At 39.8% G+C, this 25,925-nt stretch overlaps 1 protein-coding gene across 1 annotated transcript in view; it reads left to right on the forward strand.

Moving 5' to 3' along the window:
* Window positions 1-25,925, forward strand: part of LOC149240731 (T-complex protein 1 subunit theta-like) — an 84,484-nt gene that overhangs the window by 16,459 nt on the left and 42,100 nt on the right. Inside the window, 5 exon segments of the mRNA XM_089373794.1 lie at window positions 2,879-3,141; window positions 3,297-3,443; window positions 3,527-3,644; window positions 3,647-3,687; window positions 4,452-4,529. Of these exon segments, the coding sequence (XP_089229920.1) occupies window positions 2,879-3,141; window positions 3,297-3,443; window positions 3,527-3,644; window positions 3,647-3,687; window positions 4,452-4,529 (647 nt within the window).

Here is a 25,925-nt window from a genome sequence, read left to right on the forward strand (position 1 = left end):
AAACATAAGAGGGGAAGGGAAGAGGAGAGGCAGAAACAAAGGAGGTTCAAGGATACAAGAGTGGGAAGGAAAAATGATTAAGGAGCAGAGAACAAGGGAACAAAGAGATAGGAACCAAGACTTGATCATCAAGAGATTAGTGTTGAGTGAGCAAGGGGATCCAGCTCTTGCTAACTTCTAGTCCATCATCCCTATTGAGATTGTTGGGGTGCTTTATGATTTCCAATGCTTCTTGGAATCTTCATTTGAAGTTGTGGCCTTCATTTATAAATGATGGTCTTCAAGTCATAAATGATGGTCTTCAAGACATAAATGATGCTTATATAGTCTTGCAAGAATGCTCCACAAGAGCTGAGTGTAGCCTCTTTCTTATGTCGGCTCCATGCTCTTAAGTCTTGTCCCGAAGGACTGACCTGTCTTGCCAATGTAATACATTCTGCCTGAACAAGTAACCTTGTACTCTCCTTTGAGTTAGAGGTGGTCCAAATTTTCTTCGATGTATCTCATCTTGTGTCAGATGGTTTTAAGAGGTTTGAATGATGTTGTAATTCCATTCCTTCCAAGGACTTTAGCGATTCTATTGATGGTACCCTGGATGTAGGGAGGAATTGAGAGTGGCATCTTTCTTCAGCTCTTTTGATGGCTCTAGTAATGTCCTCCTTTCTGTATCCAATACTTCAGATGACCTTAGTTAGGTGGTCTATTTCTTGTTTGAACTGTTCTTTGTCAGATATTCTGGAAGCTTTAGTGATTAGTGTATTCAGGACACCAATTTTTTGTGCTGAATGGTGGTGTGAATCTGCATGGTGATAGCTGTCGGTGTGTGTTTTCTTTCTGAATAGTTGATGCCCAAAGGTCCCCTCCTTGTTTCTGGTGAGTAGAACATCCAGGAAAGGAATGCTGTTATTATTTTCCTGTTCCATGGTGAATTTAATGTCTTCCGATATTCCATTCAGATGGTCCAAGAACCTGTCTAACTCCATATTTCCATGTGACCATGTTACGTTGGTATCATCAATGTATCTTTTCTATCTTTTTGGTTTCGGGGGGTAAGTGTCAGTGGACTTCTTTTCAAACATTTCCATGAAAAGATTGGTGATAGTGGAGACCCCATTGCTACTCCACTACTTTCACTGTCAAATTTATAATCATCATGGTTCAGATATCAATACTAGTCAGAAATGCCAAATGATTGTGCTTTTAGTGCTTCTTGATATGAAAGTGCAACTCTAAACAACTCGGTCAAGATAATTTAGAAATTAGCAGGCAGTGATCTATGTCATAAGGTTTGTCGAACTTCAACCTTGAGGTTTGAATTTTGGCGAACCTTAAAACTTTTTTGAGGTTCAGCGAACCTCATAGCCATTGACCAACTCCATAGAGCAGAACTCATAACTTCATGTCACAACTCAGGCTTGTAATTTATCCTTGCAGTTTTGATGTCCGTGATAGCAATTTTTTATGTTCACTGATGTTGATTTCTTACTATTTTATCCTATAATTCATTTTAAATTAATATATGTGTATATAGACACTGACAAACCTAATGGCGAACCTCATAAAAAAATTCGAACTCAAACCAAACCTAATATTTGCCGAACCTGAATTCGAACCCAAACCATGTGACATTGGCAGTGATGCACTGGGATGAGTTCCTGATGGTAGGGTTCATGCTCCTGAATCATGGTTACTCGAACAGGTACATTTTTCCATGTTCCCTTTTCAAGGGGGCACTAGGAAACAGACAAGATTAACACAACTCTTCTCCCCTTCAAACCCCCCTGCCAATGCAAATTGGGTACTCTAGGATGCATTTCTTCAAAAAAGAGGAATGCTTGGATGCTCTTTGACCATGTTTGATGTGACTTCAATGTCATTTGTAGAACCGATCTACATCTTTTGAATTTTTGAATATAATGACAAATGCAATGATGTTAGATGATTTGTGATTAGTAATGATTATTATGTTATATTACATGTATCTTTTATTATGTATGTACTATATTACTATGTTATGTATCAGATTTGTGATTGATTCAATCATTAACATTATATCACAGATGTTTCAGTTTTCATATATTTAAATTTTTAGTATTTTGGGAAGGGTCACCTATGTTGGAGACGTCAATGTCCCCTAAGACCTTCCCTAAAAGTTGGGGGGGGGGGTGTTTCCACATGTCTGTGGGATGTGTTTTGACATCCCCACTTCATGTAAAGTTGGCGGAACATTGGAAACCAGTTCAATTAAGGAAGTCTGGAAAATTTCTTTGCCATTCGAAAAATGCTCTGTAATAAAACTTTCAAAATGCTAGATATTGTTGTTGGAAAATCTGAGATGAATGGTTGGTGATGGTAAGTAAAAATGAAACATGAGATAATTGATGAATTGTTAAATCCTATGGTCAAGATTTTTTGTTCTAACAAAAACCCACGACGAGTCTGTGAAATAGATGGATCTGAGTGAGACAAACACTAAAAACATATCTTGAAAGTAGGACAAGAAACAGGAGGCGTGGTAAATATAGGAATCAAATCTTAAATCTGTTCATATAGGAAAAAAATGAGGGTTTTTATTATCATGCAGTCACCAATTGAAGTGTTGGCTGTATTTTTCACATGCTAATACAAGCGATTAGGAGATACACAGAAATATGTGGTAACTAAATTTTGTATCCAGTAATTTCGATTGGGATAACATTATATTTGTCAAATTGAATTCTCTGTGGGTATAAAAACTAAATTACTGTCCAAAATACATTTTCTGGAGATTATGATGCCATTTTAAAATAGCCATGTAACAACAGAAGCTAAGTAGCTGGTCTGTGTTGGTTCTCTTGTTCATGTTATTCTTATGATGCTTGAACTGTCTTTTTTCCAGGTATGAATAAAATGGTCATTAACCACCTAGACAAACTTTTTATCACAAATGATGCTGCTACTATAGTAAATGAACTTGAGGTGCAGCATCCCGCAGCAAAGCTCTTGGTGTTGGCAGGTAAAGCTCAACAGGAAGAAATTGGAGATGGTGCCAATTTGACGATATCATTTGCAGGAGAGCTTCTTCAAGGAGCTGAAGAGCTTATTAGAACAGGCTTGCATCCCAGTGAGATAATAAGTGGTTACACAAAAGCAATAAATAAGGTGATTAGCCTTTGATTGGTTGCAAAGGTAGATAGAAGTACAGGGGTGTTTCCTTTTTATCATTTCACTGTCTATCTATGTTTGAAGTATATTATAGAGTATCAACATAGTTCTATGTTCTCTTATTTGTCAATAACCTTTATTCCTATATTCAGGCAATTGAGCTTCTAGATGAACTGGTAGAGAGAGGTTCAGAAACAATGGATGTTAGGAATAAAGAGCAAGTAATCCTTAGGATTAAAGCACCTGTTGCCAGCAAGCAATTTGGACAAGAAAGCATTCTTTGCCCTCTTATTGCAGATGTAAGAAAACTATTAACTGTATTTTTCATGTATTATGAGTTACTTGTCAGTAATGCAACAGTCTAATTATCTCAAGTTTGCAGGCATGTATTCAAGTTTGCCCCAAGAATCCAGTGAATTTCAATGTGGATAATGTGCGAGTTGCAAAACTCCTTGGTGGGGGTTTGCATGAATGCACTGTGGTTCGTGGTATGGTCTTGAAAATGATGCTGTTGGAACTATCAAGCACATTGAGAAAGCCAAGGTCTGAATTTCAATCCTATATTTGTGAACGATATGGATTTAACAATTAGTCCTTTATGATTGTGAATGTATTTATAAAGGGGCTGAGAAAGATCAAACCCCAGGGTGTATGTCCATCGGATTAATCATTAGATCTGTTTGTTCATTGCTTCAAAATTAGCCTGTGTTGTCTCCAGGGTCACTGGTTTCTTGTGTTGACTTTTTCTTCCCCATATAGCATCAATTTAGTTGTTGTTTTTATTCTTATCTGACTTACATTGCCATCAATTGTTATAATTTACAAATCCAAATATCTTTTGTGATGCTTTAGATGTTCCAATGCAAATTTCTTTCCAACTTGAAAGCTTGTTTATATGATGGTGTAAAACCTACTGTATGCATTCATTTAGTCAGAATATTTCAGTGTTCAATCGCTGTTGAATGTTAGAACAACTGAGACATTTATGATTGAGTGACCTTGCTCTGGGTATTTGCAAGAAACAGTTTATTCAAACCATTCAATTACTAAGCTTTCCATATGTTTGGAGATGGGTCTCTTTTGTAGCCTGTAGGTGTTGAGATTTGTTGTAACCAAGGTACCTTGCCCCCAGCGTTGCTGATGCATGAATAATCTCTGATGCTCATTGGCCCCTTTTATTCATGTTACTTGAATATCTGAGCTTCCCTGATTTTGATTTAATATCTGTTCGCAAGAAGTATAAAGAACAATATATGATATGATATAACCAACACTAACCCAATTTCTCATATTCTTGTGTTTATCAGGTTGCAGTCTTTGGTGGAGGTATAGATACATCAGCTACAGAAACCAAGGGTACTGTCTTGATTCATAGTGCTGAACAGGTAATCTTTTTCCAAAAGTATTGCAAGCATTTTCCTTTATGTACATCTCCCATGCACACTTTTGTAGTATTTCATGAATTGAGGAGTACATTTTCTTCAAATTTTGCCTCTTTGGTTTGCTATTCTTTAATGATTTATTATTTGCCCCCTCTGGCATTTCATAACATAGGGTGTTTGTGCATGTATGAGTATAACATGATATTGGATCCATGGAAGCTTTGCCTCTAAGAGATTTTAGCTTGTAGATTTGAATGTGCTAAAGATATTAAAGCGCATGGAAACATGAAGTGTAGGTGTGCACTAAATGTAATTTGGCATAAGTGCACATTAGTGAAGTGTGCAGGGGTAAAGTAATCCAAAGTCAGGTGTGAGTGTGATCATAACAAAATGGAATGAGTTAAAGGATAGAAAAAGACATTTGTATTGAAGCACAGGTTGACGTCATGCCACACCAAAAATTGGGCACGAGATGTTGACACCAGGTTGACTGTTTGAGCATTGAAGCCTTAGTCAAGTTTTGTCAACAACCTAGTCAAATTTGATTGCTAGATTACTGGGAACCATCACAATCAACGTCAATAACTTTAATATGATTTTATGACATTGGCTTAGACCACATGGTTGGTCATGATTGATGATTTGGTTAGATCTGAGCACCGGCCTATATATTTATTTCTGGTGCCTGAACTCTCTTGGTTGAAGGAAATTTAGTTGGGTTGAGTGTGAAGACTAGGAGTGATCCTTTTTTTTCTCCATATTGCTATGCTCCTACTCTCCAGCTTGTAGGCTAGAATAAGATTGCTGGTACCTTGCCAGCTTCAATCAACAATTAGCTCATGTTGAGCCCCAATCAACAGCTCACTAACAGCAAATATATCAGTAAGTTACAATTCGGTTGGACGTGATAAGAACTCCTCTCTACTACGTGAGCTAGGTCCAATTGATAGACTAGGAGCTAAGTCACTTGGTTTGAATTTGAATTTGAGTTTCAAGGAGCTTGAAGTTTGATAAAAAAAATATTAGTGAATTTTTTGTCATAAAATTTGGCATTGAATTCAACACATGATTAAATAAAAAAATAAAACATATATATTCACATTGAGTGGAGGGCTGTGTGTCTGCGGCCCATGAGGAGGAAACTCATTGGGTAGACTCACATGGGAGTCTGACACTTGGTTGGGCAGACTTGTAGAGGAGTATGCAGCTGTGCTGCTATGGGGAGGAAACTCGTCAAGCAGAGGAAGCTGGAATTGGGTTGAGTGGACTATGGAACAATATGCAATTGCATGAAGGGGTTTCCGTGTGAAAACTATGGGGAACTGGTGATGGCTCTTTTTTTGTTTAAATTGTTCAAAATTTTTCCTTGTCAAATTTTGGGGCTGAATTCAAACAAAACCCCTATTTTTTGCCAATTTTATTTTCCTTGAAGTCCAAATATGAGGCTGAGTTCACATTCCGATTAAGATTCGCCAAATGTGGACTGAATATTTAAATTGCCTTCAAATTAAGCGAAATTTGAATTTAGAGATTTTATTTTGTTGTTGATATGTATTGCACTCAGTGCCATTTTGATATATTCACCCTTACATGGTATAAATATGAGCAAACTTCGCATATTTTGTCTCTAATAGTTTGAAATCTGGTTCATTGACTTTCATTCAATTTAGTTTTGGCTCAAAACCCGGTTAGATAGGTGGGTTGTTCAAAACCCAGTTTTGGTCTTAAAAATTATGATCTCTACTTGAAATGTCTCAGTGGAAAGAATCACCAAATACATTTAGATCTCTGTATGCATGAGTGAACCTGATCGTTTGCGTTGAACACACAAAAAGGTAATAAACAAATTTGGATAAACATGTGTTCTTGAAGCCTTCCCAGTTATAAGGATTAGAGCGTTATCGTCATGTTGTCATCATTATCATCATGTTGTCATCGTTATTGGAGATTAAAGAAATTGTTTTTTCTATCCATTTTCCATTTATCATAGTTATAATTATACAATAGCAAAGATGATCATCCCCATGTTGTTATTGTTGAGGCTTAAGGAGTTTTTTCCAACCATTTTTAATATGTCTATTAACAAAGTTGTAACTTATAGTTTTACAGATAGGAAAGTGTGTTAGTTCTACATTCCCTCAAATCAGTAGAGGTTGTTGAAATTGGTTAGCATTAGGAGGTACTCTCACATGCCCTTTGGTGGTAGACTTTTGAGAGAGAAACACCCACAAAGATGAGTGTGTGGGCTTTGCACCCAAGTTGAGGGCTTTGGACCCAAAGTGAGTGGGTTTTGCACCCAAGTTGAGGGCTTTGGACCCAAAGTGACTGGGCTTTGCACCCAAGTTGGGGGTTTTGGACTCAAAGTGAGTGGGCTTTGAACCTAAGGAAATAATCTATTATTCTAATTTAATGTTGAGGTTGAGATTGGAGGTTCCTTGAAGGACAACAAGGCTTCTTAAGAGACCTAAGGACAAGTATAAGCTACAAACCAATGGAGAGGTTTGGAGGACAAGGAGCAATAAAGGATCATTCTTCTTGTGTGTTGTGAAAGAGGCTGGATGTGACTTGGCTGCAGGTAGCAAAAGGAGTTGCACGAAGAAGGGCTAGCTGTGGAGAAGTTTGGTTGAATAAGGGTTGGACCATGTTTTGTATAGGCCATAGCTTGAAGGATGTTGATTGTAGCCCGAATGAGGCTTGGTAGGTCTAGCTGCAACTAGAACAAGAAAGACTGAGGTTTGTGTAGGGGGGTCGATGCTAGAAAAGGGAGGATGAGGTCAAGCTACAACTAGAACAAGAGGCTGCAAGGGCTAAAAGAGACACGTCGTAGGTGTAGCTAAGTGGTTTAAAGGCCTAAGATGTAGGCTGTAGTGCAGGAAGGGTTGGACTAAACCTTAGTTATGTAGCAGAAAGGAAAACACAACAACGAGGGCTTGTAGAGGTTGGTTGAGGACTAAGGGAGGCTTGAACAGAGTTGAAGAGGCTAGTTGCAAAGGACAACATGTTGGTCATGGAGAGAAAAGGTGGTTGTCTGCTATAGGAAGGCTGTATAAGGAACGTTAGGTAAGCAGATAAATGTTTTGTTAAATCTAAGGAGGGCTGGTAATGCCTTTGTTTACTACAACAATGTTGTTAGAGCACTGTAAGTGTTGATATTTGGGCAAGAAAGGCATAGAGGACAAAGCCTCAGGCCTAGGTGAAATGGTCAAAGGATTGACCTAATATTTGGCATTGTACAAGGATGTAAAAGGATGTCTCTTTTATCCTTAGTATGGGAGCCCTGTGTATTTTCTTGTTAATGGACATATAAGAAAATAAGTTTTGGGCATATATCTTGTGTACTATATATTGATCTAATTGTTGGTGTAATTTCCAATGTGCATATTTTAAAGTTAGTTATTTTAAGTGTGTTTATGTTTTCTAGCTAAAGCATAGACTAGACTTGTGGTGCATGGAATTCTAACATATGGTTGTAACCTATAGCTGTATAGAAAAGTGTGTTAGTTTTACATTCCCTCAAATCAATAGAGGTGTACATCCCAAACATAACTAAATGGTCTTTCATCTCTCACATGAGCAATTCTATTGGAATGGCATGACTCCAAACTATTTTTTGATGGTAGGAGGTGTTGTCGCTCAGATTGTACAGGCACGATGCAACAATGACTTAGGTCGGGGGTTGCCCCTCTGATCCTTGACCTCTCCGTTCTAGTTGTCTCCCAACAATGGCTAAAGCATAGACTAGACTTGGGGTGCATGGAATTCTAACATATGGTTGTAACCTATAGCTGTATAGAAAAGTGTGTTAGTTTTACATTCCCTCAAATCAATAGAGGTGTACATCCTAAACATAACTAAATGGTCTTTCATCTCTGACATGAGCAATTCTATTGGAATGGCATGACTCCAAACTATTTTTTGATGGTAGGAGGTGTTGTCGCTCAAATTGTACAGGCACGATGCAACAATGACTTAGGTTGGGGATTGCCACTTTGATCCCCGACCTCTCCATTCTAGTTGTCTCCCAACAATGGGCTAAGGGCGGTAGTCCCTATGGAAGATGGAGATAAAAGACAAGTTGACAACCAACAAGTTCGGGAGACACGATTGAATGGCATAGCCACTTGGTTGATTCAACAAGCTTTTAGAGATTGTATTTAATTATCAATGAGACCAGTGCCTTATGGAGTCAACTTGCTTTATATCAATTAAGGACCAAATGACTGGATGAACAACGGTTGCTTGAATGCATAACTAAATGGTCTTTCGTCTCTGACAGGAGCAATTCTATTGGAATGACATGACTCCAAACTATGTTTTGATGGTAGGGGGTGTTGTCACTCAGATTGTACAGGCACAGTGCGACGACTTAGGTTGGGGGTTGCCAGTCTGATCCTCGACCTCTCTGTTCTAGCTGTCTCCCAACAATAGGCTATGGGCGATAGTCCCTATGGAAGATGGAAATGAAAGACAAGTTGGCAACCAACAAGTTCGAGAGACATGATTGAATGGCCTAGCCACTTGGTTGATGAACAAGCTTTTAAAGATTGGATTTAATTATCAATGAGACTAGTGCCTTATGGAGTCAACTTGCTTTATATCAATTAAGGACCAAATGACTGGATGAACAACCTACAAATGAAATAACAATTCATATAATATTGAAGCACAATATAGGAAAGCACATATCAACACATAACACAGATCAATGAGACACAGACACCATGAACTGTAACCTAATGTCTTTTATTATGAAATTCAAACGTTCTTAGCAGAACAATGGCTTTACACTAGCGTTTATAAAATTAAATCCGCCAAAGATGATGTATAGAAGCAAAATGCCTTTTATTTATAGAGAAATCCATCAAAGTGGAAAATAACGACTAGTTGGCTTGATCCATGTCAAAATAATCTCGAAAGTCGATAAATATTTGATCAACTTTTAATCTCTGTCGTTGAAAATATTTATTTTTGAGGAATTTTCTAATTTTTCATTAAAACCATTTTTTATTAATCCAAAAATTGATTTTTTAGATTAATTTCCTCAAAAATTTGACTTAGACTTAACCACCAAGGTCCAAGGGCTTAATTTAAAAAAAAAAAATCCATTTTTGCCTTGGTGGGGGACCTCCAAAAATTAACTTCTTTTTGACCCACGAATTTTTCGGTCATTTTTCTAAGATTATTTTTTGGCTCTAAATTAATTAATTTTTTGGCTTAAGGTTTAATTTTTTTAATTAATTGACACTTGGGGATTAATTATTTTTCCACTCTCAAATACTTTAGTCATGGTGTTTGATTGCGAGAGACCATGCACTAAAATATTTTTACATCAGATATTACAATAACTCAACCCTCAAAGGGGGAATACTCGTTTGTTATAGATCCTCATAATTTATATCCAATTATGCGACACACTATGATCTAGTAGACTAGCTCACTTGTAATAAAATAATTTAGCCAAATAACTTAAATTATTCCCAAATCACTTTTACAATAGAATTGACTAAGAACACTAGTATTTACTTAAGACTTTGACCATAAATTCCACCCTAGCTTTGGGGTTTAAGCTGGAGGGAAAAAACTCTTTCGATTAGCTGTGTTTAGAAACACAGGTAATCAATGAGGTTAAAAAACCTCCTAGGATGAAGTTCTGCCAAAATCATAGGCTTACCTAGGTTGTTACATAATTAAATGGTCGTACTAGCATAATTTACATTACAATTTGCAAAAATTGGGTTTACAATGACACGATAAGTCGTTGGCTGATGATTTTGATCTTCGAAATTTTTGCACAATTGCTTCCTTGGACTTGTGACAAAATAGGTGCAACAAGGGGAACATGACGTTGTTTTATATTTAGTCCTAGATATATTTGCTTCTAGAATCAGGAACAATGGGTGACTTACAAATGGTGATTTTTGTAAGTTTCTTAGTTAAATTGTCTTGTAAAAGGGTGTATTTTCGATAGAAGCTGAAACCCTCATTGAGTTGGCCACATGGAGGATAATAGTTTTTGATCTTCAACTATGTGATTTTTGTGGAAAGATTTTCACCCTCTCACCTTGTATTTGATGAGGGGGGATGATATTAGTTATTAACAGTGAGGCTTCTTCACCTATGTGAGTTTTGCGGAAAGATTTTCATCCTCTCACCTTGTATTTGATGAGGGGGCATGATATTAGTTATTGACAATGAGACTTCTAGTTTTGAAGCCTTATTAATCAAGCATGTACGAGTGAGCTTGAGCAACATCTAAAACTAGATCCTCAAGCTTGAACCAAAATCACCGTTGTAGCCAAAATCAAAGCCATGAGTGTGATTCATTTTGCGGTTATCTCCAAATTGCGATTAGTTTCCAGTCATCTTCAAATCACCATCTGTGGGAACTTCGAATTAGTAGAATACAAACAACTTCTTGCTAGATTTGGAGTTTTGGAAACCGTTGAGCCTTAGAGGCAAAATTCCAACAATTTTTGGTCAATTTCAAACCACCATTCATCAGTTTGTGGTCATCTTTAAACCATATTCAGGGAGTTCTTCCACTTCGTAGAAGACTTCAATTTCTAGTTAGAAACAAAATTAAGGAACTACTTTGAGCCAAGTTCAAGAGTTGGTGGCTAGCCTTAAACTACCATCAACAAAGGATACTTCTATTTTTGCTACATCATTTTGTTTGTGGTTTTCCTTAAACCACCATTTTAGAGAGCACATCTAGCCACTGATTGCTATCCACATTTATATGTCACATCTCTTCTTGGACTCAAATAAACACCTTCTAATGAAGGTAGGGGGGGATGTTGGACACCTAATCTGTTAGTGTTATGGTTTGGAATGTGAACTGTGACGAAGAGTGTTAGTGTGATATTTCTTGGAAGGTGTACCGAAAACACTTCACTTAAGTCACTAAGTGACAAGTGACCCTAACAACCAGTTAATGGCTTCTTGTGATTTAAATTTGCAATAAAAATGGAAAACTTGCAATAAAAGAATAGATGATCCAAAATAGAAAGCAATAATTAAAATATCCAATGCATTAACCCAATTGGAAAGACTTTAAATGAATCACATTTGCGGAACTACATTTGAGGCTGGATCAACATTTGTGGTCATTTGGGCATGTGGGGGGCTACCTGAAGGACCACCCCCTCATGATGTTTGAAACATCTCACACATACCCGGGAATCACTGGGACAATCAGCTGGATCACCGAACCGTCAAGTGTACGAATGTCAATCGTGCGATAAGGAGCTGATGTCGAGCACATGAGAAACAACAAAGTCAAAGGACAATAATGAGTCCCTTTGCTTGAACTGAGGCACCAAACAAAGATGGAAGTTGAGACCAACATACACCACCCTCTAGACCACTCTTCTGGTATCAATGTGATGAGTTTGACAGAAGAGGGCCCGCCAGAGTTAAGGCAATAAGGAATCCTCAACAAAGGCACGAGGGATCATAGTAGAGTGATTGATGGGATGACACTAGGGATGGTGATGGAAGGAAACAAGATGGGTGGCACACTGACGACTTCCCTTGTTAGAGCATAATAAGAATGGTTGACCTGCCAATGACTAACATGATTCCAGAGAGGATGGTTAGTGACTCAAACGGGGGTTCGGCAAAGACATAGTATTACAGTTGGAGGCTAAATGAGTAAAATGGGAGGATGCGACATGACGACAAATGAAACATTGTAACGAGACTCTAGGGGACTTGGAACAAACTCCATAAGTACAAGGGTGACACATCTCGGATGTTCTGTAGAAGGGTGACACATCTCGGATGTTCTGTAGAAGGGTGACTCGATGTTGCCACATGGGGAGTCTCGGAGGGGGCCATGAAAACATGAGTAAATGATGGTTACTCATGACGAAAATCGACACGTGAGTCAACCAATACAAAGGTAAAGTGGTACCAGAGTACGGGTGGCTTAAATGAAGAGATTCAGTTTTAAGAGGTGACAAAGTGAGACCTCGTGGAAAAAATGGCTTCTAGGTGAAGTTTCAAATTACCAAAAAAAAAGAGAAACCCATTATAGTACTCAGTGAGAGCTTTCCAACAGCGCTGATGGTTTGTTAAATAGAGCTACAGTTTGGTCCCAATGGGCGATCGAAAAACTAGTGTTTTTCCTATAAAAACTTAAAAAGGGCCTTTTGCCTCCAAATCCAATTCATTTGCTTAGTGAGTTGTGGAGAATTTGGGGAGGAGAAGAAGACCCTAAATCTTTTGGAGATTGTAGCAGACAAACTGAACGACGTAATTAGGATCTGCGAGTTGGAACGTAGATTATTTTTAGATTAGGGCTTCAGTTGTTTATGGGGGACCCTTGCTCATCCTCACAATCACAACTCGCTTTTGGGGGCCTAATTTTTGCCTTAGAGCACAGGAATGGGCCCGCAAGTGTGTCCAACACAATTTTGAAGGCAAAAACTGTGTTCTGGGCTGAGAGGATGGGTAGGACTGGTGGTCTGCTGGGAGTTGAAGCTAAGTACTGTACATGCATGCCTTTGACTCTGGACTGAAAAAACATAATGGTATTTTGCAGGTATGGCAAAGCTGAAGGTATCATGGCGAGAACGAGATTTGGAGTCCCTCCGTGTTGAGATTCAGGGGAATCAAGCAGTGAGAGGGGTGTTGGCACGATATGGCATGTTGAAGTTCTTAGAGAACCCTATGATGAGGGTTGGTGAGCCCTTGTTGTCAAGGATAGTGAGTTACTGGGACCCAGATCAGGAGGCCTTTGTAGTACAAGGGCACAGGATCAAGATCATGATCCAAGACATATATTTTCTGACAGGACTGCCCCCCTTGGGGGTGGTAGGGGAGATACATCCAGTGCTGCCTCATGGGAGGCATATAGATGAGTTTGTTGATCGTCACTGTGTATCGGGGAGTCGTGCAAATGGCACAACCATACAGATCAATGACTCAGAGAGTGTACTGGGAGGGACCTACTATGGGTGGGCCCAGATGATGTTGTTGTCATTGAAACGACAATTGACATTATGCAAATGGAGGACCAATGATAGTTGTTCATTTGGGATAGTTTTATGCTCACTCTTCTTTGAGAAAATCCCCACTATTCGACTTAATGTTCAAATCTGTGATGGGCGCCCACAGGACGCCCATGATGCACTGTTGGGGGTAACTACTTAGACGAGGTGGAGGAGGGGGAGTCAGACGAGTGTTCCAACTTGAGTTTTTCGCTCATTGGGACTAAATGCCACTATACATATATGACTATCCATACAGTCGCATGAACTATCAGGGGGATCTTGACTTACCAATTCCACCAGAACGAGCATGGGGCCCAGATGGTAAGTGAAAGTTGCTATACAGTTGATGCATTTATATTTTTAGAAATATATGTATGTGGTACTGATTTCTAAACTTTGTGGTATGCATATATAACACTAGTGAGGCTGACAGGATACATGGGACGAGCCGCAGTGCCAGGGGCTACAGATCAAGGTGGTACCTCATCACAACAAAGACTAGATGATGTTGCTCTACTGGAGGATCTCCGACGCAGATTTGACGTGTTATTGACTGGGGTGATAGACTGAATGGAATGAGCTAGAAGATAGGTATACAAATGAGTGCATAGGTCTTCCCTCGGTGTGGGGAGGAATCACGCGGTGCCTTGTGATGACCGGTTATGCAATATGAGATCTACGGGTTGGGGGAATGGAGCCGTTGGCCCGGGAGCCTCCAGATGATAGTGATTAGGCATAGGGACATGTGGGTCCCCATTTTTGTTTTATGATAACATGCAAGTGAGCATGTTAGACGTATTTAGAGTAGTTGACTCAAAACACTATATTACGATTCATATTTATGATTATGCATCATTTTGTGACAATTGTGGTCCACCATTTGTTTATGGATGTCTACTTACATGTGATAAATGCCAATTTAGAATGTTATTAGAAATGGTATATACATAGTGATTTCGGGCTCTAGGAACATGATTGAATGAAATGGATTCAAATTCGTGCACTAAAAGCTTAACTCGTAGATATTTTCTAAATAGGATAGGATTATGCACACGATAAATGCCATTCAATTGCATGACAAGTAGTAAGGAATCAAGACAAACATGAAGGTGAAGGATGTGACGGTCAAGGGCATCAACTAACAAACCTATCACAACATCATATTCGACCTAGTTATTGGTGGTAGATCCAATGCAAATGCCATTGGAGTGGACTAACGAATGCAAGGGGGTAAAAATGGCCCAAGTTGCCAAGGCTAGATTCCTGGTGAAGTGACTCACACCATCGACAAAACTGATATAAGGTGTGGATGATGGATCCATCTGAAAGATGCAAGAAGACAATGTGTAAGAATGTGGGGGATGCAAACTACCTAAATGCAAGAAGAAAGAAAGATATACACACATTTCAATGGGAAATGTTATGGGTAAAATTTCTTGAGGTAGAGTGCATTTTGAGGATTAGGAAGGATTTCTCCTTTTGGATCCTCTAACAAGTATGCACCCTTGCCCAAACACTGCGTGGTAATGTAATGGCCACATGGTGGATGTGGTTCAAAGAAAGGGGTGGTTAAACCAATCGACCTCACCGTGGATAAAGTCTTTGGATTCCACAACATATTGGTCATGGGTTTGCTGCGGAAGGAAGTATGCACGATGGTGCATATCATCCCAAGGGTAATCAGGAGTGGTCATAACTTCTATGATGTCTTCATTAGAATGGAAGATGAGCGGACTGGAGGAAGGACCACATGATGGAGAAGAGCTACATGGGCAGCTTGCGATGCTTGGAGCATGCAAATACTAGATGAGCTAGGCTCATAAGGGGTAGGTGGTGGACCATAGTAAGCACCAAGCAAAGTGGAATCTTTGTAGACTCTTGGAGAGACATTGGTGAAGGATGAGACATTCGTATTGTTAGCCATGAAGGAAATGTTGGACTAAGGTGAAGTTTGGGCTTTGGGGTCATAGTACGTCAACTGATCGATGATGACGATCTTTCCATTGTGGGGAAAACACATCTTACGGTGAAGCGCAGATGCGAGAACTGACATGGCATAAGTATAACTACGACCCAAAAGGATGTTATAGTCTAAGGGAGCATCAATGACTTCAATGTCAATACAGACAGTCTTATTGGCAACTGTGATTGGGCAGTTGTGATATAAGCCAAGGGGCTGTGAAGGATGACCATCCCATGCTCGAAGAGTGATGGTGGACGGGGATAGGTCAAGGGAACCAAGTTGGTTCCAAATACAGACGACCATCACACAGGTCGAGGCGACTTCGTTGATGATATACTGCTGAACATTGGTTTTTCTAATGGAGACTGGTATTTGAAATGCAACGGATGAAGGTAGGGGAGGATTTTCCGACTTGTCAACATGAAAGACAATCATCTGATCGTCTTGAGGATCCACGACACCCAAGGCAGATAATAGAGCTTTTTGTTGGGATGGGCATGTCTGGAGGACTTCCAACATTGACATGGTAGCAAGAGATTGCGCCAAGTCATCTACTATGCTATATGTATGGGTGACTTTAGCAAAAGCAACATTTCGACTTAATGAACCTTTTGGGATCTTTGGAATAACCTCAAACTTAGGTTGAGGGATTTGTAAGGTACCGTGGATGATGATAGAGGCTTGGTGGACACTTTGGGTTGGGACTCAGTCGCTGACTTAGCAAGTGGCTTGTCATATTGGCGCGATCGAGTCTGAAGGTTGACTTGCTCGGTATTTACCTCATTAGAATTCATCATAAGAATATGATAATCATGGTGACCAGATGGTGGAGCTGGTTGAGCTGCTTGACCTTGTGTAGGTTGGGTAGCTATATATCCTTGGTGAGGGAAAGGATTGGTAAGCACTGTCGGTTGAGATGAAGCAGGTGGGGGAGGAGGAGTGGTGGGTTGCGATCCTCGAGAAGCTGCTTGAGCTTCCCATACTTGTTGCATCTGAGGTAAAAGAGGACACTCATGGGTATAATGACCATATACGTCGCAATAAGCACAAGGTTTGTTTGTACGAAGAGCCTTGTTTTGCTTGGGCTGACCGCCCTGTTGTTGGGTTGCGGGATTAGGTTGAGGACCTTGAGGGGAATTGGGTCCACTCTATTGAGCATAACTTGTCCTTGCGGAGGAGGTGGTTGTTGTGGAGGAGGGGGAGCAGGCATGGGGGGCTGGGGCGCTGGTGCCTAGGAGTTGGAGCGCTAGGGGGTGCATACTAATTATAAGGAGATGGGGCAACATTGGGGTAAACAGGCAGTGCAACAACTAGCCCTGGCATCTGTTGATGCAGATGGGGATATGCAAATGGTGTGCTGGGACCTGGATAAGTGTTGCCTGGTGGAGGATTAGGGGAGGGATTATTGTAAGTGGAACTGGTCCCTCCCTGAGGTGGACCATAAATCACATGAAGTGGAGCATATGGTTGAGGGTGTGATATGGTTCCAACTATGCCATTCGTGACATGAGATGCCCCTGGTCCATTAGTAGCACTAGGTCGATGCTGATCGGGGATGCCAGTGTAAACATAACCTGACTGGGCGTAGATTAGATCAAATTTTAAGGCTATTTGGAGTGCCTCTTCCTCAGACTGGGGGAAGTGTGATGCGACATCTTTAGCAATGGGGGCCAACAACGATCTAAGGAACCAATCCATATAGACTCGGTCTTCGAAATCAGGAGCTCTACAGATACTCCTCCTTTTACGCCATTCTTAAACATGGTCGAAAAGGCGAGTGGCAGAAATTTGACGAAAAGAACTCAAAAGTTCGGTACTGATATCATAATGGAGAGGTAACTGGAAATAGGAAAGAAAAAGTGTGGCAAGAGTCACAAAAGTGGAATGAGTGGCTCTACGCTGATCAACATACCACTTAGCAACAACTCCAGTGAGCGTACATTCGAACAAATGAAGACTGATGGAGTCTTCAGTAATGGAATTTGATGAACACCACATGTGGAATGAGCGAACAAGATTAGTGGGATTTTCTCCAAGATTACCTTCAAACTTTGGGATGTCTGAAGGGTGTTTAGTAGTCATAGCTGGCCAAGTGGGATCATGGAGAAGAGGCTCATTAATAAGCTGACTAAAATCGGGGAGACTTAAGCCAACCATAAAAGGAAGCAAGGGAGTAGGAGTGACCACACCAGTGGGGGTTTTGTTGGTGGGGGCACCTTGGTTAGTATCTGGGTTACCACCTCGAGTTACCGCATCCATATTGTTGTCTGACACGGTGACGATACAGGGTTGAGAAGACGCGGAATCAAAGGATGAACTGGATGAATCACCAAAATCAGATTCAGAATGATGACTCGGTGGAGGACTGTGAGGATGTACTCTCTAACTCGACGGGGAGGAGTAATATGTCCTAACGGAAACTGAGGGTGAAGACCTCAAATTTGATGCAACAAACGCCCAAGGGGCGCACTGATGTCTAGACAATAACGATCTAAGGACTAAAGGGTGTTACTCTAATACAAGTAAACACGCCCTATCAAAGAAAAAGACCTCTAGCCTATAGGTGATCTAAATCCTCAAACAATCCTAGATCTACTGTTTCAGATAGCCTTCCAAAGAATTTATTACTTGCCAGAATCTCATCCCTGCAAGTAGAGCTGTCTAGAAAAAGGTAGGGTAGAGAACCAACTGCTTCCCACAACCAATCCTATAGGGTATTTTCCTAAGATTGGTCATTGCGGTTATGTTCGTCCCACGGGGGTGGTCGAGTCTTGAGCTTCTTGGTAGTCAACCACTGCATGAGATTCCCTGCGACGGGTTGGGTAGCCCCAAGGAGAACTGCTTGCACGATGACCTAGCCTAACCCCCTCTAAATCGGGTTTCTGATACATTCTGGCTTTGATTGTGGGATGATGAAGGATTTTAAGCTCCCTAATATGTCAACTTCTTTGTCAATGAAAACGATCGATCTGTGTTATTGGAAGCCTATCCCACTGATCCTACACTACAAAGATTGTTTGGCCTTGGTGCCCAAGTGGGCTCAATCTTTGTGTGTTGATATATTAAGGTGTAGTGTTTCAAGTCTTGGCTTGGCGGTGTTAACCAAGCTCACGTTCGCTTAAGGTGTGAGTGTGTGAAAATAATGTGTCAAGTGGATGAGTTAATTAAGCATGTTTCATGATGCCATGTGCTGCTGAAAGTAAAATGCTGAAATACTGTAAATAAATCTAAAAATGATAGAAAATAAACAACCAATCAAACACACAAAACCCCACCCACAAGGGCTACTAAGAAGCTAAGCAAGAGAGGGCAAATGAGCTACTCAAAAGACACATAAAAAGGCCTAAATGATCTAATGTGAAGGGATTGGGATCTGGAGGCACTAATCTTCTGTAAATGGTGTAGACAAACCACAAAAATTAGAGGTGAAAAATGCTGCAAAGGATAGGAGTGAAGCTTTAAGACCTAAGATGCTCAAGGGGTTCTTGATGGGGAAAAGACAGACCCAAACTCTAAAGGGAGAGAAGGTAAAAGAAACCTATCCAAAAGATATGAAAAGTAATGGATCAGACTCTGTAAATCAGTCGTTGAAAATGCTGAAAACCCTAGACTTCTCACTCAACAAATCTCTTTCTAACAATATAGAGGTGTACTCTAAACCCTATGGGGATTTTTCCTTTCTCAAAGAGACAAAGAAACTGGATCCATGCCTGAGGGAGGCTGAAAATAGAAGTGAACTACCCAAACCAGTCTGCAGACAACACTCTTCATTTTTTTTTTTGAAAAGTTTATGGAAAAATTCCAAAATGCAAGTATTGACCTGAAACGGGGGAAAACACAAATTTTGGGCCAAAAAGTGTGCTCTGCAACTCACTTAGGGGGGATGAAAAGTGTGTTTTGCTTCCGAGACTCTTGGTTGACAGATCTCTTACAGATTTTGTTGTCTCTTGCTCGGTTGGTGCCTGTGACCTGTGGAAAGAACCAAAAAACCACCAGAATTTGAAAATTTGACAAAAAAGGGTTTAATACTATAAATAGAAATTGAGAGGCTAAAAATAGTTGTAGAAAACCTTGAAATTTTCTTAAACTTCAATCACCCAAGAACACTGTTAGTACATTAGTGGAGTCGCCATTTGTTAGTGTGAAATTACTTGGAAGGTTTACCAAAAACACTTCACTTAAGTCACTAGATGACAAGTGACCCTAACAACAAGTTGATGGTTGAAGTTGGACCTCTTTATCAAGAATTTCTCTAGACACATATGCCTCTTCTAAAAGCAAATGATGGGCGTCTAGCTGACTTTGGAGATTTTTCCTTTCAGCTGCTAGATTAGGAAGAGTTTTGGCCCAACACTTTAGGGCAGATTTCACTCTTCTGAGTTTTTCTTCCCATACGTAGAATGGAGATCCGTTGACTGGCTGGGACCAACTTTCCTTGACTATTTGCAAAAAATTGGGTTCCTTGATCCAGAGAGGGCTAAACTTGAAGGGGATGGGGCCAAGATCGGTATGAGCCCGGAGTTCAAGCTTGATAGGATTGTGATCAGAGATGCTGCAAGAAAGGATTTGCATACTAGCGTCTAGTCCAAGCAAAAGAAAGGAACTTTGAACAAAGAATCTATCCAGCCTTGCTGCAATGTGTCCAGGGCCTACTCTTTTATTTGACCAAGTATACTTACCAGAAGCAGGCTTGATATCTAACAGGTCCCAATCTTGCAGGAGATCCTCTGCCCATTCCCTTGCCGGATCTCGCACAATGCAGCCTCCTCGCTTTTCTGAAGTGTGCAGCGTGAGATTTAGGTCTCCTGCAATAATGACGTTATCTAGATTGCCCAGATCTGCTTGGCTTCTTATTGAGTCCCAGCAGGCCTTTTTTTCTCCAGCATTGACCGACACATAAACATTGAAGAGGCAAAAAGTTTCTTTAGTAACGAGATGCTGCATTTTTAGCATCAGCCAGTGAGTATTTGAAATCTCAGACACTAGCGAAAACCTGCTATCATTCCAAAGAGTACCCAACCCTCCAAAGGCTCCTCAGGCTAAGACAGCTATTGCTTTACTTTTATTCCAGAGATTTTTGCTTGTTTGGAGGAAGTCTGAATCCTCCATCTTAGTCTCTTGGAGAAGGAATATGTCCGGGGCTTCTATTCTTATTAAGTTTCTTATGGCCTCTTCCTTAATTTTGCTCCCCATACCCCTACAATTCCAGGAGATTATTTTTATTATTTACCTTTGCTTTGCTGGGCTCCCTTGGAGCGTTGATGCTGGTTTCTTGTCATCTTCGGCTTTTTTGCTAACAACCTCTCTAGAGTAGGTTGACTGCCCTGTAACTTATCCTTGTACGTTTCTTGCTCTCTTTTCTCCTAATCTGTTTTGCGCCCTCTTGTGGATCTCCTTACAGAGGTTTGGGAATCGCCTCTTTCTCCTTCCTCCTCCGTGTCTTCCGATTCTTGGTCCTCTTCCTCAACTTCGACAGGGGTTCCTTTTGAGCTCTCTGCAACACTTGCATCCTTGGAAGAGATAGGTAGATTACCTTTTTCTGGAGAAACTGCATTTTGGACCACGACCTCGTGGGTGTCCTCTGGCTGCGAGCTAAGAGGATCGAACTTGTTTTTTGTAGCAGGCTTGGGCGGGATCTGCTGAGCAGAGGCCTGGTGAGGACCTTTGCCATTAGTGCCTCCCGACTTCTGTGTCTTGAAAGAAGTTTTGGATCGTTTGACTTGGTTCCAGCCGTCCTCCTTCCCTTGCACAGCTTCGTTGTTGGTCGGGCAGCCTCTGGCGAAGTGGCCATAAACATGGCATTTCCAGCATTTGAAGGGTAGCTGCTCATAGTCCAGTTTTTGCACATGCGTCCAGCTTTCGACATTGATTTTGATGGCCTCTGGCAGCCCCACCTCTAGATCTACTTCTACGCAGATCCTGGCACAATCATATTGATCCTTATTATTCGCTCGATCTATAAATTTCCCCAGGGCATTTCCAATGTGCATCAAAGAATCCCAATTCCAGCAATGAACTGGGAGATTTGGAAGCCTAACCCACACCGGGACTGCTTTGGGTACATCTACTGCTGGATCGAAGTCTGGAGTCCATTTATTCAGGTACAAACCTTGAGGGCCCATGAAGTAGGGGCCGTTTCAGAAGATCAGATCTTTGTCATCCTTTGAAGTGAATTCGAAGAGGAAGAATCCTCTCCCCAGAAAGTAAGAGGTAACACTTTCTTTGATCAACGGCGCCCAGTTTCTGTTGACCCAGCTCTCAGTGGTTTTGGGGGATGGCCATAGTCCAGTGAACTGGCCGATGAGAGCTCGCTCGGTCAAAGACAATGCAACCTGGATCGGGGTTTCAGGAGGAAGAGAGATCTCTGGAATATCATCCAATTTTTTAACGAATTTCGCAGCTTCAAAATTCTTCTTCTTTGGGAGCCCTGCCAAAAGCCGGTTAAAGGCCTCAGCTGACGAGATCGGCGGTGGAGGAGGTGGAAGAGGCGCCTGGGGAGTGCCCAACACCTCCATGGGCGCGAGCCCTAGAGCGCGAACCTGTCAGTAATCGCAGAAGGGAAGCGCAGCTCTCAGGCAGTAGCGCAGTCAGTTCTAAAAGAATTATATATGTGTGAAATCAAAATAATTATTAAATAGTGATTTAATAAATATTCTAATAACATAAATAAGGAAAATTAAATAAATAGTGATTTCTGTAAATATTCCTAAGGGATTAAGTCAAATGTGACAAGGAATAATTATTTAAATTATGATTTAATAATTATTTATAGAGAAAATTAAATAAATAATGATTTAATAATTATTTCTAGAGAAAAGTAAAGAAATAATGATTTATCTAACTATTCTCATGGGTTTGTTGATTTGAATTAGAAAAATAATTTAATAAAAGTGGTTTACTAATTTATTTTCCATAGTGAAAGTGATTTTACTATGGTAAAATTAAATTTACATGGTATATTTCAATCCACCTAGTTAGAAATGGTTAGTTGATCATTTTTTGGTGATAACAAAGAGTCTGAAGGACCTTGGAAGTTGAATCCAAGGTTCATGGACATTGTATTTATATGTTTATCAATCTAATGAAAAGATATTCCATGTTTATCTTTAATTTTGGCTTACATAGTTCAACAATTTGAAATTGTTCAGAAACATGTTTTAACCATTGGGAAATTTGTGAGAGGCCCTAGTTGATAACTTCAATCCTACTGTTCATGCAATTAATAGTCAAATAAAAGCTGCTAAAACTTGTAACTAAGGTTCCTTTATAACACTTTTTAAAAGAAAAAAAGGCTTTAGATTCACGTTGATTATTGATTCCTTGGCTAATATTGGATTACTAGTGAAGTAATGGGAGATTGAGAGATATAGGGTGGAACCCAAGCTACGTATGGCCTAGGTCCATGACAGGTACCATCAAAAAAGCCCTAGGCAATGTCCTTGTTAATAATACCTTCATTTATCACGCCCAGACCCTTCAACTTAGGATGAGACTTATAGGATGGGAGAAGGGCAAGAACCATCACCAAAATCTTATAATTGAGTATGGTTCCTTTCCATGACACATTTTAAAAGAAAAAAGGGCTTTAAATTCACTTTGGTTATTAGTTCCTTAGCCAATATGAGCTTTAATAGTGAAGTAATGGTAGTCTGAGAAATAGAAGGTGAAACCTAAACTATAGATGTACTTAGGTCCCTGACAAGCACATTCAAAAGAACCAAAGAACCTTAGGCAACGTTTTTGTTAATAACAACTTTATTTATTGTGGATGAGACTTGTAGGATGGGAGAAGTGCGAAAACCTATTTCAAAACTCTAAAGAAAGGCAATTGATCATCCTAAAAAAGATTGGTGTTTCTTGCTAGCCATGCGCCTGAAGTTACCAAAAGAGGGAGGCTTTGAGCTCTTTAATTCACTTCTAACATAATATGCTTGAAAGCACTCCTCTAGACCAGATTTGTCCCATAAGTGCCCTTTGGAAAGCTGTCGCTCAATCTCGTTCTAGATTTGCCTTGTAAATGGATATCATAGTAAAAGGAAAACATAATTTTTGTCATTTTTTCTATAGAGGATACAAAACCTGGGGCCTACTTTGCTCCTTAGTTGAAGTTTGTCCCCAGTTAGGACCCCCTTTTTAAGAATTTTCTAAAAAAGAGATTACCCTCATAGGAGGTGCTTTAATTTTCTAGACCTTATGGGACCACCAACTAATATCTGGTACCTTAGGTGGCTTAAGTGTGAGGTGCCCTAAATTGGCCACATAGTGAACTCCATGGTTATTTTAAGATCACAAGACGTCATCCTTGACATCTCTAATTTGTACATGGGCATTTCTAAGTTTTGAGACATAGAGTTTTCAATTCTGGTTCCCAATATCATTGAGCATTGACCTATGAGGATGAAGCCATTCATCACTGATTTTATTAAGTGTGCATTTGCCCACTTCTTGTAATTGTTGGACCAATGCCTCAAGGAGAATTATGTTGTCTCCACGTGCTGCTATCACATCCATTCCTATTTTGACTTGAGCTTTCAAAACTACCTTCCAAGCCAAAATTGAGCAACAATGGGATAATTGAGTGTCAACTCTTTTCATTAATTAGAGACATTGTGGATATTCTTTCGTCTTCTTTAGATTTAGTCCAAGACAATGGCAAGGGCAATATCTTTTTCAATTAAAATCCTTATTTACAAACTATCTCAGGTCATAAGAATCCATCGACCTTGGCTCTTGGGAGTAGCAAATATGTTCCATTTAATGAGATGTGAGCCTAAATATTCATTGTGACCTTTCCAAAGGTAGTTGTAATAGATTTTCTTGATTTTTTAGGATGTACTTGGGTATATGTGCCATAAGATGGAAGTACAGTGGGGTAGCTTCTACAATAGATTTGATGAGAAATAGGCAACCACCTTGGAAAATCCATCATTTGCACTTGAAATTTACTCTTATTTGATCTTTGACAACAACCATTCATAGTCGAAACCCCAAATTTATTTGGCTTTAAAACATAGCTCGAATACTTGCAGTCGTCATTAATTTCAAGGGTGGGAAAGGAGAAAAGATCAATCATATTCTTCCTCTACAACCGAGAGAAAAATCATTGACTTGTTTATATTGAATACTATGCTTGTTGCGACACAAAATAAGTCCATATTCTCCTTATCTTGTGCAAAGCAGAAGCGAAAAAGGACATTGTCCACAAACCATAGGTGGGTAATTTGCTCTTGCTTTGTTATGTCGCCTTGCCTACAAAATCACACGACTGAGCCTTTCTGTCACCAATAGGAATAAGTATGGCAAGAGTAGGCAACCTTGGCAAAGTCTTGGGGAGGGTTTAAAGAAATCCGAGCTTGATCCGTTGACAAGGACAACAATCATTATCGAAGTTACATGAGGTGTAATCCATTTAAACAGAAGGAAACCCACACCCCACATGTAAAAGAAGTAACCTAAGGATAATCCATCACCCTCTATCATAGGCCTTTGATACATAGGAATTTTATATTTGTTTCTAGATACATGGTGGATTTAATCATATGCATGCCTTCTTGGGTCGTGTCGTTGGCCTCATGAATAAGCTTGCCTTAGAGAACCAAATTGATCAAAGGGAATGACCTTTGACAGAATTGGCTTTATCCGAACAACTATTACCTTTGAAATGATTTTGTGTAGCCAATTACATTTTGAGTTTGACCTAAACCTATCAAAGAAGATTAGGCAATTAACCTTGGTAGTTACAACTATAAAAGTATAGTTATAACTTCCTAGCACCCTTTCGGATAATTGAATCTCCTTAACTATAAGTAAAAGTTTATCGCCTAAGACATTGAAAAAAACAACAAAAAATTTGGTGGTCCAACCTTCGAGACCAAACTCTTAGCTCTCCTAAATGAACTAATGATTGCTCGGAGCTCCTCTTTGGACATTGGTTTGTAGAGGGATGCATTCTCTTCCTCATCAATATGTCTTGGGAAAAGTGACACCAATTTAAGTACTTCCCCCATATTTGCTGTGTCTGACTCCTTGAAAACTTCTTTGAAGTAATTGATTTCCAACTTACCCAGGTTGAGAAACCCTGAACCTTATTCCTTTACAATCATTAATTTTCTAAATAGTATTATGATTTTTCTTATATCTTGCAAAGTTTTGGAAAATTTTGGTGTTTTGGTCCCTTGCTTCAAACCACAATTTTTGACTCTTCAAATGCCACATCTTCTCAAGGATATTGGTTTAATGCTTTTCCAGAGTACAAGTTTTCCATGCGCATCACAAATTGCCTCTAGTTTGTGTTTAACCTCTATAAGAGTTTGTTTTTTTTGCTTATGCCGCTCCATAAATCAATGAACAACTTTCTCTTCTATTTATCTCAATGAAGCAACAAATTGCGTATAAATGTGAACCTCAAACAATTTTGTTCACACTGCTAATTCTCTTTAA

This window comes from Pinus tabuliformis, chromosome 8 (genome assembly GCF_031772625.1).
Source record: "Pinus tabuliformis cultivar Carrire ecotype Pingquan chromosome 8, CPIR1, whole genome shotgun sequence".
Classification (NCBI taxonomy): Eukaryota; Viridiplantae; Streptophyta; class Pinopsida; order Pinales; family Pinaceae; genus Pinus; species Pinus tabuliformis.